This window comes from Trichogramma pretiosum, unplaced genomic scaffold (assembly GCF_000599845.2).
Source record: "Trichogramma pretiosum strain Unisexual culture from Peru unplaced genomic scaffold, Tpre_2.0 scaffold65, whole genome shotgun sequence".
NCBI classification, from domain to species: Eukaryota; Metazoa; Arthropoda; class Insecta; order Hymenoptera; family Trichogrammatidae; genus Trichogramma; species Trichogramma pretiosum.
The window spans coordinates 904,516-917,891 of record NW_019641689.1 but is presented as its reverse complement, the minus strand read 5'-3'; the positions used below and the strand labels follow the sequence as shown (position 1 = coordinate 917,891).

Below are 13,376 nucleotides of genomic sequence, written 5' to 3'. Positions count from 1 at the left end.
TGTAAACCAGAGCAGTAACTCACCTAGTCCAGCTGGCTTATATTTTTCTAAACAATTTAACTGCAAACCCAAGAATTAATCCACGTAGCTCAGCTTGACTGGTATGTAAATAAAAAGAGCTTACATACATTTTAAACTCAAAATTATTTTATTGAATTTTTGCACAGCTGCTTCCATGAGCTGTTTCGTATACTTTACGTATTAAATTTTTTTATTTTGCGTTTTCTGGCGATTAGTATTTTTGGCCACTACTTGTAATTTTCACAGGGCACCGTTTGAGTTTTAGCAGCAGGATCGCGTACACTTCTTCAGAACATCAATGCTCACGGCTACTACTTCGGGTGAAACGATTGAGCTCATAGATCACTCTCAAACAATACTGTTATGATTTCAATTTCGGCAAAAACTAAAAATGAAAAAGAATCGGTCTTTAACTGTTTATGCATAGCAATCTGCGTGCTCGATCGTCTCACCCGAAGTAGTAGCAATGAGCATTGATGTTCGGATAAAGTGTACGCGACCACGCGAAAATGACAAGAGGTGGCCAAAAACACTAATCACCAGAAAACGCAAAAGAAAAAATATTTTAATTTTTTTTTTTTTTATAGATAGAGAAATGCGTTACGCACCGCAAGGAGGTTTGAGTTGAAATAAACCCCGAACCTCCCCGTGTGTGGGACTCGCCCTCAACCGATTTGTGTCGGTGAGGGAATACCCACTAAAACTCTATCTGCCCGAGCGATGGAAGTGCTCGGACGTGGCTTTATTTCGTGGTGCCGTCTTAGATGGTGGGAGACCACGTTCTCCAAAAAATGTGCGCGAGATGATGTCAAGGCTACCCTATGCCTTCTCTTCGACCTGCAGAGTTAATACCTGTATAACCACTGATGTGCGTGGTCATTTTATTCCACCGGAGCCAATTCATGTACGAACCACGGAGAGCTCTAAACGTGATGGAATCCAAATATTTGCTCAATCCGAGCTCGCACAGACTCGCGGCGGAAGCAGCGGACCAGATACCCCGCCAGGAGATCATGATCGAAGAGAACGAGATGTTATTGTTCTCGACCCCATACTCACTGGCGACCTGATGACGAATGTGAGGGGTATCATATTTGGCGACTTTTCGACGGTGCGAGTCGTCAAGGGACGATGAAGCGCTGATGACTTGCGCATCGATCACCTTGACAACCTGATCCTTTACAGCGACGATATCTGGCTTCCGCAAGCCTTCTCTGGTATGAAAGTGCGGCTCCTGCCGGACACTCCATCCCAACTGCCGGAGGCTACTGACTGCGATACGGCAAATTGCATCGTGTCGCAGTATTCGGCCTCCATGAGTGCGGTGACAGCCCTGAATGACGTGAGATGCGGTTTCAGTAGTACCACAGCCCGCTCGACACTCGATAGGCGGGCCACCGACTACGCATCTGCCGCGTGATGTTCGTAAAGTATACGAAAAAAACTCACGGAAACAGCTGTGTCTCAGTGCAAAATTTTAGTCACCCTATTATCAAAATAATAATCACCCTGAGCTACGTGGGTAAATTCTTGGGTTTGCAGTTTAATTGTTTAAAAAAATATAAGCCAGCTGGACTAGGTGAGTTACTGCTCTGGTTTACAGATCAATATTTTAAATAATATACCCGAGTTGGGCTACGTGGTTGCCAGTTTTGGTTTGCATTTTACTGCGTTTAGAAATTTTTTTCAAAGTTTTTATACAATTTTTTCTCGTGATTTTTCATAATCATTTTTTTAATGAGTTTGATACCGCGTTCGGCGGCTAGCTAAACGAGCCTCGTGCAGCCAACTTCCTATGACACAATTGTATTTGTTGCAACTCACTTCAGTTGGCACGCTCGTTGGTGCTCCTCTACTGCCCAAGTCTGAGCGGGTAACATGCAAAAATAAGACCCGGGCTATGTCATCAGCCTCCGAAGCGGTTAAAAACCCCGATCAATGTGCGAGCTGGAAGCGATAGGATAACCATAAGTAGGAGCCCGAGGCGAGAACTCACGAGGCTGGCAATAGATGGAGCACAACACTCCCATGATGAAGTCGGAAGCGAGAACCACACTCACAAGAGGGCGCCGACAGAGCAAATTGGGCACTTGCCATCGGCGGCAGAGGCGAGAACCACACTCACAAGATGGCACTAGACAGCGAGTCCTAAAAAGACGTCTAACTCAGGAGGAGATGCCAGCAATGTTTGACCACGCAGTAGACGGCTCTGAAGAAGGGGATACGACAATCGCCGACGGCATCGTGCGGGATCGGAGGTTCACCAAGTAGAAAAAAGATGAGTCAATGAACCCCTAATCGTCGCATATCACTATGCGACAGATGGGGGATGTATGGAAAAACAACGACTAACAGAAGTAGCAGAAATGCTCAACTAAACCCGGCCTCACCGAAGCAATGCCTAACGGCGGATACCGGTGAGTATCCGAATGGGGTGGAGTAGAAAAAAAAACACACCTATACAAGTGCCAAAGTGTTATTATCTTGTTTACATGTATAGCCGCGGGCATGTATTAAATTATAAAATCCACCAACTCGAGAGAGGGAGTCCCAGTTCGCAGTATAGCACGTACTAGCAATTTATTTTTGCATTCTGATTAGCCTCAAGTTTTCATGGGCTGGACGTCTGCGAAGCAATAATAACAGCAGCTGACAACGGCAGCAACTTTTTTTTCTAAGCGAATATCAATATGTGACCTGCGAGATCCGCCGCTGCTGCTGCTGTTCCTGTGTGTAGCTCAGCCGCTCGTTGCCAAGAAACTTTCTTATTCACTGCGTCATGTTATTTTATTCGTTGTAAATTTTCATCGCCCCATATGTGTATTGCATAGTGCGAGTCTCTATTATAAAGAGAGCGAAACTTTATCAATGTGGCTGCTGTAGCATAGATAGCCAGAACGAGTAACATGACAGACTGTCAAAGGGCCGATTGCAATTAATAATTACCAAAATTCAACCGAAATATGATGTCTTGGACACGCTCGCGAGTTCACTATCCCCCTTTTCTTTTGTCCTCAAAATACGAGCTTAAATGCACACATATTCTGCGAAAGCTCGCTTCGTTAGACACTCGCGGACTTAGCAAGCGGTAGAAAGAGAGAGAAAGCTGAGAGGGGGCGAAGAATGAGAGGCGAAAGTCTTAATCGCTTTAAGCACCTCGGAGTTTTTCGATCGACGATTGCAAAATTGAAGTTTTTCCTTTGCTTGGAGTTAGTTAGTTAACATTTATTGAAGCCAAATCCCTACGGGACAGTTTGGCTGGCAAAAATTTTATACAAAGTAGAACAAAATTATTTGAGCTGTCTCAAACAGCTTCACGAAATTGCAAATAATAATAATAAAAATTTTCGACAATAAGTCCGGTAAGATCATGGTAACATATAAGACAGATTATAGTCAATAATAATTTTGATAATTTGCAAAATTTAGCACTTCAACTTAATCTTTAGCACGTGAACAATTAATTTTTATTAAATAATTTCTGATGGCTATGAAGGTGGCACCCAAACTTCAACGTTCTTGCCAATGAAACGCGTCAATGAAACACAAACACGAATATTAACAAAAAACGTCAAAGTTTATTAAAAATTGTCGCTAACGTTTCGCTGAGTTAATCAGCCTCCTCAGAGCGATTGTTAGTAGCGAACGGCTACATGTCAACTAAGAGAAAGTTATGTATAATACACGAAAAACAAAAACATCGATACACATGAGATCGCTCAAATTAAAATTATTTTAAAATATTGAAATAAACTCTGTTGAGTTTGTCAATATCTTCTTTCTTGTTCAGCACATTGCGTTGGTTATTGATATGTATCATCTCCGAGATCATTCTGGGACAATATTTTGTTTCTCTGTCTAAAATCCCAACTTGGTCCCACCTCATATCATGACCGGGGTTGCGTAAGGTATGAAGCGCCACGACTGAATCATGATTTTTGTTTTTACAGGCTCGTTCATGTTCTTTTATCCGCGTTTTTAAAGGTCTTTTTGACTCGCCCACGTAACGAGTATCACAGCTGTTGCATTGCAGTTGGTACACCACACCAGCGGTATCCATTGGTTCTACACGATCCTTGCCAAGTTTTATAATTGGAGCCATCGATCGGTCCTGTAGTGGTATAACCTTGATGTTGTATTTCTTCAGCATGTTTAGGCACCGATCAAAGAAGGTATCCACCGCTGGCAAACACATAGTGAAGGGTCTCACATCGATCTTGGCAGACAAAACTTCGTCTTCACGAATCAACCTCTCCCTTTGGATCTCTTGTAGTCTGATGTTTATATATTTGTCGATGAACCTCCGTGGGTAGTCATTGAGTTGCAACAAGCTGGAGACTAAATTTAAGTTGCTGGCATGAAAACTCTTGTCAGACAACAAAATGGCTCGGTCAGTCAAGTTGTACACAATATTGATCTTCTGTTGGGTCGAGTGTTTTGACTTGAAGGAGAGGAGTCTTGTGGTGTTGGTCGACTTTCTATACCAATTTGTGCACACTTTACCGTTACGGTTAATCAGAGTCATGTCCAGGAAGTTAATATGTCCTCGATTTTCTTGTTCGTAAGTGAACTTCAATGCCGGGTGATAACTGTTGAACAAACGAACTACCGAACTTATGTACTGTTCGTGTACGCAGAGGATGGTATCATCCACGTAACGATGGTAAAAAAGTACATTACAGCCAAGCTTCTCCAATTCTTTCCAACACCACTGCTCGAGATCGTCCATGACTATGTCTGCAAACAGTGGCGAAATTAGACTTCCCATAGGTGTGCCAAACCTCTGTCGGTAGTAGATCTTGTTGAAGGCAAAAAACGTGTTCTGGAACAGAAATTGTGTCGCCCTGCGTATTTTATCGAACGACAATCTAGACTGTGACAACTCTGTGTATCTTTTGTCCAAAGCATTTAAGACCAAACGCTCTGGAATACTCGTAAATAAACTTGAGACGTCCAGAGATAGGAAAATGTAACCGGGAGGAATGGTTATGCTATGCATTTTTTCTTTCAAATCAAAGCTGTTGTTGATGTGTGACGTTGGTCGCTTGACATGAGAAACGATTTCTTCGTATAGTAACTTGACCACGATGTAAGTCGGACTACCCACGAGAGAAATAATTGGTCTCAAAGGCCAATATGTTCATACCTTACGCAACCCCGGTCATGATATGAGGTGGGACCAAGTTGGGATTTTAGACAGAGAAACAAAATATTGGCCCAGAATGATCTGGGAGATGATACATATCAATAACCAACGCAATGTGCTGAACAAGAAAGAAGATATTGACAAACTCAACAGAGTTTATTTCAATATTTTAAAATAATTTTAATTTGAGCGATCTCATGTGTATCGATGTTTTTGTATTATACATAACTTTCTCTCAGTTGACATGTAGCCGTTCGCTACTAACAATCGCTCTGAGGAGGCTGATTAACTCAGCGAAACGTTAGCGACAATTTTTAATAAACTTTGACGTTTTTTGTTAATATTCGTGTTTGTGTTTCATTGACGCGTTTCATTGGCAGGAACGTTGAAGTTTGGGTGCCACCTTCATACCCATTAGAAATTATTTAATACACAATGGAAGGTGAAAATAATATATACAATCAATTTTTAGGTAGTACAATTATTTTCAATTAATGCAATAAATTTCTTAATAAAACAATTATAATTACATTACAATTTTCAATAAAAGGAAAAAGGTATATAAGCACAGGCTCTTCATTGATAAAAATCACTCTACTTCAAATTTTTTCATACGATCTTGCTGAGATCATTTTCGGTGACTATAGATATGTGTGGAGAGTTATCATCGTTGCTTACAATAACCGCATTATTTCGAATCCATATCCGGGAATAATTATGTTTGTTGGCTTATTCTCTGGCTTGACGTTTTAGTCTGTGTATGTAGGGAGACTCCACTGCGTACAAATTCATTATCGAGTCTGAGCAATCATCTTTGAAAAGTTTTCCCTAGTTCAGTTGGCCATTTTTTATCTTTGTCTAAATTACAAAGTCTCGCACTGCAGTAGACTTGAAAGTAGCGATATAAGTGGGATCTTTTCTTCTCATATTTTTCTGGTCATCCGACTTTGGTAGTAAACGAGTTTTGATAACATCGCCTTTCATAGTGCTTAGATTCAGGTGGTCAAGGACCGCATCAACAATCTTACGTGGTTGTTTCGATGAAACAGATGGAATTCCACAAATTTTCAATTCTGTGCTCGAAGTATCGTTGTATTGCATTGATTTTAGACTGCACACCTCACGATGCAGAAAGGCATTATCCGCTTTCAATTCCTCAATGCGTTTACTCTGCTTGGCGACTTCCGATTTCACGCATTTTAGTTCCGATAATAAGGCTTGAGTGGTGTCATTGTTACTATTTAGCAGCTTGAAGATAAAAATTAATTTGTAAGAATCAGACGAAGATTCAAATTTCCTGATGTCCATAGTAAATAACGCTCAAGATGAATTCAATGAATACACAATAAGTCAATAATGACAACAACGTACACTGGCTAAGCGGGCAATCGATCTTTCACAAATGTCAACAAGTTTTGACTAAGCAAATTTCACACTTCTCAGTAGCAAAACTCTTTTATTAAATTTGCAGGAAAAGTACGTAGACCACAGCGCACTTAAAAAAACTCAACTTATAGAGATCACTATTTGTAACCGTCCACAACAAGAACCAAATTTTTCTTCCGATTTTTACTAGGTAAAATTAGCAATACTTGTAGAGCAATACGTAAACACGTCTATAGCGGTTTAGAGCCGAGAGCCGAGCTGGAGCTGGGACGGGTACGAGCGCATACATACACGCACACACTGCTACTGCCACGGTATTCTATACCCTATACACAATACCACTTGTTCTTCTGTCATTTCTTAATATTCATCCTATAAAATTCAAAGCTCATGTTTATAGCGAATCTTCCGAGCCATCTAGGATTACCGCATCAGAGGGTACTGGTTGGAATGCCAATGACCGGAAGTTCGACTCGATAAGGGTGACTGTTGTTATAGCATCTGTTTTGATCACCCACCTTCAATCATGACATGGTTCAAGCATCTCCATCCATGAGAGCTACTGATTATCAGAGCAATCAGAGTGCGAAGTCATTCTAATAAGATTAACCAAGTTGCGAGCACTTTACGCTTGGATTTGTTTCAAGTAGAAACTACTATCGTATTTATACGGAATGAAACGTTAATGGATATAAACTTGTGTCGTGCTCCAAAGTACTTGTGTTTTTTCAGCGCGTCCATGGCAATTTCTTCTACAAGACAATAAGGTATCTTTGCATGCAAAAAAAAAACACAGAATCGCGCATAGAGCACGGCCATGATGCGGACCAGAGGTGATACGACAGAGCCAGGGTGAAATTAACGAGGGCTGATTAAGGGGAGTCATACACCAATTCTTTCCTCTTTGTCATTTTTTGCATATAAGCCAAAGTTTAATGTCAATTTACATTTTCAACATAAAATTGGCATCTTTGAGCCCTAAAAAATGTGAAAAATTGCAGAATAGGCCTTTGCATCTGAAAATAGCTTATTTTTGCTATTTTAGCCTTTTGGCACAGTGCGCAAGGTTCAGATCAAAGTTTTTGGGTTGCAAGATCCTGATAGGTCTCAAAATCTTCAGAAAAGTATCCTTTATGGGCTGAGTTTTGTGGAATTTTGATTAGAGTTATAAAAAAGTTTGTATGCCAACAGATGTGAATAAAGCAAGATATAAAAAAAAGTTATCAATGTTTTTGAGAACACATTGAATAATAGAACTGATATGAAGGTCTAAATCAAAATTCCACAAAACTCAGCCCGTAACGGATACTTTTCTGAAGATTTTGAGACCTATCAGGATCTTCCAATCCAAAAACTCTGATCTGAACCTTGCGCACAGTGCCAAAAGGCTAAAATAGCAAAAATGATCTATTTTTAGATGCAAAGGCCTATTCTCCAATTTTTTCACATTTTTTAGAAAAAAATTGCAGAATACAGAACAATTCTCAATTAAACAATTCTTTTATTAAAAGTTATTGACTGCGATTTTTCGCAACCTGCAATTTTTAAAGGTTGGTAACGCTTGTATGGCAATAGAAATCTTACGCACTGCGACATCTGACGCTTTTAACGGAACTCAGAAGAATTCGGGTGCGTTTTCGTACTATGATATTTCGACTAATCCCGTTTCAGTCAATGTTGTAGGGCTGCATTACCGAATTAATTCGCTCATATATGTCTCGTTATTGACAGTTTCGGCTTGTATTTCTCGGTGAATTTCTCATAATCCTATTAATTATAATAGTATTGCTTGGCTGCTTGAGCTATTTAAGTTTTCTTTCAAGCTCGATTAGGATATTTGAAATTATGACCACCTCGTACTCTCGCCAAAGCCCATTTTGATATTCTACCTCCCTCCTTAGACGATCTCTGCGATAACAATCTTAATCGTTGGATAAAATTATTAGAAGTGGTTGACTGTACACAACTTGGGTTCTAACGAATGGACGGTAGAGTTATAAGAAAATGATTATTTATTATCCATTATTATTATTTATTATTCACCGGAAAAATAGCAATGATTTTATGAGACACTGTTATCAAGACGGAAAGCCAAGAAAGTTTGAGAGAGAAGTAGCACTTAACCATGAAATATTCACTGACTTGCAAGTATCATCGATTTGTCAGGTCATCGGACGACTCAAACGTCAGTTAATGTAGTTTTCGACACTCAGATACTCTGACATGGTCGGACTGCGTACAAAGTAATGTGAAAGTTGGAGACGCGGTTTGGCGAAAATTTGAATTCTCACTAGTATTGCCTGTGTTTATGTACGAATCCAATTTTCGCCGGAAAATTGCAATGATTTCATGAAATGCTGTTATCTAGACGAACGGCCGAGAAATTTTAGGAGACATACAGCACTTGGCCATGATATACTCTAATATTTTAAAGTATTATCGACCCGTCAGGTCATCGAGTAATTCAAACGTCAGTTAGTGTAGTTTTCGACACTCAGATACTCTGACATGGTCAGACTGCGTACAAAGTGAGAAAAAAGTGGAAGATGCGGTTTGGCGGAAACTCGAGTTCTCACTAGAATAGACATTCTTTATGTACAGAACGTCACTTTTCGCCGGAAAAATGGCAATGATCTCATAAGCTGCTGTTGTTTTGACGAACTGCACAAGGAAGTTTGAGAGAAATAAAGCACTTGACCTTGAAATACTGTAAGACTTGCAAGTATTATCGACCCATCAGGTCTTCGAGCGACTCAAACGTTAGTTTGACGCCCCTTACGAAAAGTAGGAAGATTAAAATGTCTTACGAAAGGTAGGAAGTTTCAAATGTACGACAAAAACTTATAACTAAAGAATTTGATTTGATATAAAAATAGTTGTAATGATTTTTTTTGTAATTCATTTACTTTAACATAAAAATTATCACATATTTATTTCATTTTTAAATAAGTTTTGTCAACTTTAATATAAAAGTATGTTACTATATTCAGCAGCAGTTTCACAATTTAGTCAGTCCTGTTACATGTTTTTTATTATTTACTAAGAGCATATACATGGATAATAAGAATATGAACTTCTCTACTATTTGATTTTAAAGAATAAGTGCAATGTAAGGCAATGCAGATACATGAATGTATCTGTTAAAGAAGTAAACAAATAACAGCTGGGATCAGGTACGCGCTTCCTGAGTGCTGCTTTAAAGATATTATCAACTCTGAGGAATCATTTTAGCAGCTTTAGCTGCACTGAAGAAGTACTTGTATTTCGACTAACTAAGATTCACCAATTTCATACGAACAACCTCTCTTTTATCTATATCCAAAAAAAATTTAATAGTGATTATTTATTCAAGAGACACAGCAGGAAATGCCTGAAATTGATATTAGAAAAAAGTATATATTACCAAGGCCATAGGGCAAATTTGGATTTATGAGCAGCTGTAAGTTCGCTTATAAGGTGAGCTCATAGAAAATCAAAACCACCCTTATTAGTAAAGATAGTTCGTAGTTTGTAGTGTTTGAAGAGCTTTGACAAAATTTTCCATTGCAACAGCTTTTTTTTCAGGGATATCGGCAGAAGTTTTCTTGACAGTACAACCCATCATTATTTCACTGCATCCTCCTCCATAAACAATTGTAGACTCACAGTCTGTAGATGTTAATAAGCATAAGGTATGAAGAATTTGCTGAGTAGCACAACAAATAATGATAATAAAAGCTTCATCTAGAGGAGAATATAAAAATTATAACACAGAAAAAAAACTGTTCATCTGAGCATAAAAATCAACACACCAACCTGTTTAATGCAATTACATCTTCTGACAGTTTCTCCACTAATAACGTGGGTTAAATCTTTCAATTTCATCAAAATCAGCATCTTTGATTGACATGACACCATCATCAGCGAATAATTGTTCTTGATACTTGTACATTAGCTGTTTGTTGATGAACACATTGTAAGCAGGTTTTACAATCTTGTCTGCTTAAAGTAGTACAAGTGATGTTAATAAATCTTCATTAAAACGTTCAGAATCAGCTGAATTTTCGGCAGTAACTTTTTTGAGCCCTTTTTGAGCAACTGCAATGATAGTTTATAATTTTCTGGTCACACGAAGAGTCATTCTCTGATTTTTTCAAAATATTAAAAAGCTGAGCATTAAATGTATAATAATACATAAGAAAAAACGGGTAGATAAGATTTATGTATCAAAAAATATTGCACCATTGGAAAGATGAGGAATAAATACACAAAAAACTTGTATTTTTTTATGTTTATGGCGAAAGTAACACCCGATAGATAATGAAATGTAAAGTGTAGCGAAAACACAGGCCGAGGCGCTCGAAAACGGTGGACCGTGAGCTCTTTTTCTCTTCACCGCCAATAAATATATAAAAAATCTCCTTTTTATGATCTATTCCGAGGTAAAATCGCGAGATCTTTCGATCTAGCTGTCCAGAAAGTCAATCGGATTTGAACTCTGGAAGTTACAGTGTGTTTTATCTTCAAGTCCCTTTTTTGAGATTATGGAGGCATATTTTGGCATTTTCGACCTCACCAGTAGAAAGCTGAGGTGAAAACCTATCGAAAACCTATGTTTGTTTATTTTTCTGAATTTTATTGAACCCTTTACGAGCGAGTCGAAAACTGAGCAATCGGGCCGTTTTCGCTGCTTGCGCTTGGCACTAGGGCATTTTTTGTGTTTTTACCCATATTATTTTTTTTGGAAATCGTTGAAAAACAATTAAAAATGACTATTTTTGAGTTATTATTATATTTATCTGAAAGATAAGGATTTTAACTTTCCAAAACTTCATCCAGAATTTAAAAATATTTATTAGGTCAAAAGATTTTAATGTTGAAAAGTAGCTAAAATTGCTAATTTTGTAACATAAAATGATTTTTAATTAACTAAAAACCCATTTTTGATTGTTTAAACAATTTTTTGTTGATAAACAATTTTGGGACTACTTGGCGCAAATCCACCCGGGATATTCGGTTTCAAGGGGTCAAAATAAATGTAAAAAACCTTATTCCATCCGATTTCCCACATCGGCTACGAGAACCCTCTGGGCCTCCGGACTATATAGAGTGGGCTGGTGAGGGGAGGAGATGGGATTCACGGTATAAGGTCGAGCGGTCTCGAAGCATTCAAATCCTAAAAGAAAAAACATTTAATTAGAAATAGTTAATTATTAATTAACTCCCTATAAATATTAATTAGTTTACCAATTAATATTATTTTTACTATGAATATTATTTTGATTTTGATTTTTATAATTTTTTTACATTTTTCAAATTTTCTTTCTACTACAGTTCCGAAATGTCAAGGATTTGAATTTTCCAGAAATTAATTATGAAGATTATTTGTTGACTTTTGAAGAAAATAATTTTCATGCAGAGCACTTGGAACAAGTAAAAGATGGAATTTTTGTCAACAAAAGCGAGGAGCTTGACCGAAATAGTTTTATGAATGATAAACCTACTGAAAATAACGAAGAGAACGTTATTGCATTACAAGAATTAACTCCATGGATAAAAAAGTATTATGTTCGTGACATAAAAAGCCCTCCTAATGGCTATACGAATGTTTTGGAAAACATACGTTCATTGATTAGTTTAGATAATGAAGGTATGGAAGAAATGCCAGGGATAAATACATCGATGCATTATGTTGGCACAATGGAAAGTTATACTCCATTGCACGAGGAAGACGGAGGACTAAGTAGTTTGAACATATTGAAAATGGGATACAAAATATGGCTTGTCGTAGATTATGGTAGCAGAGCTAAATTGGAAAACAACGTTTTTAAATTATTAAAAGAAAAAAATGAAACAGAATGTGGACAGGTTTTAAAACACAAATTGTATTTTATTACACCAATGCTTTTGGATGAGTGGGACATCCCCTATACAATAATGCGACAAAATCCGGGCGATTTGTTTTTTATTCGGTCTGGTGCATATCATGCGGTGATAAATCCCACCTTTAGCATCGCAGAAGCCATCAATTTTGCATGCATCCAAGCTAATAGTAGTTACGAGCCATATGTGTGTGAATGTAATGATTCGCACAAACAGAACGTATACCCAGATAAGACAGTCGTTGCAATTCATACGAGAGTTAAAACCATGTTCGGGTGCTTCAAATGCAGTGAGACTTTTATGACCAAAAAGAAAATGAAAATGCATATCAATAAATTCCATAATATCCAAGAAAATCACGAATGCCAAATATGTAATAAGCCATATAAATTAAAGCAGCATCTTGTACGACATCAAAAAACGCATAACAGCAACAGCAACAGTACTTGCAAAGAATGCAAAAAGAGTGTGAAGAATCTGCCGGAGCATGTAAAAAGAATGCATGATAATACGAAGTTGTGCGATTTTTGTGGAAAGAGTATCGCCCAACGATACTATAATATACACGTTAATTCGTGCCTAAAAAATAAGGAAAATATTCAAACATGTGAATTTTGTCACGAACCCTTTAAGTCATCAAGATATCTGACGCAGCACAAGAAAAAAAAACATGGAGTTCTCGTATCCAAATAATTACTCAAGTCTGACTGTCACTAATTTTAGTATTTATTAATGATTTTACTTCTTGTAACTGTTTATTTCTTATAATTTTTCTACTTTTGAATAAAATTTGATTTGTTTGCTTCTATTTCGTAGTTTTCATATACATTCATTTAATATTTCAAAAAAAGAAATGAACCTTAAATCCCAGAAAACGTAATTAAAACTTTTCATTATACTTCTACAGTTCTATATATGAGGCGTTTCACACCAAAAGTCCTAGCGTGTCGGCGCGCTGCGC

General features: G+C 37.8%; 1 protein-coding gene across 1 annotated transcript; it reads right to left on the bottom strand.

The window, feature by feature from the left end:
* Nucleotides 1-3,751: 3,751 nt before the first annotated feature.
* Nucleotides 3,752-5,020, bottom strand: LOC111694277. The gene has a single exon (XM_023461754.1). It carries the CDS (start codon nucleotides 5,018-5,020, stop codon nucleotides 3,752-3,754), a length of 1,269 nt encoding a protein of 422 aa, XP_023317522.1.
* Between the last annotated feature and the right edge of the window lie 8,356 nt (nucleotides 5,021-13,376).

Bases quoted from the DNA above. Each gene is read 5' to 3' on its own strand.
- LOC111694277 (XM_023461754.1), bottom strand. From the start codon at position 5,020: ATGCATAGCATAACCATTCCTCCCGGTTACATTTTCCTATCTCTGGAC.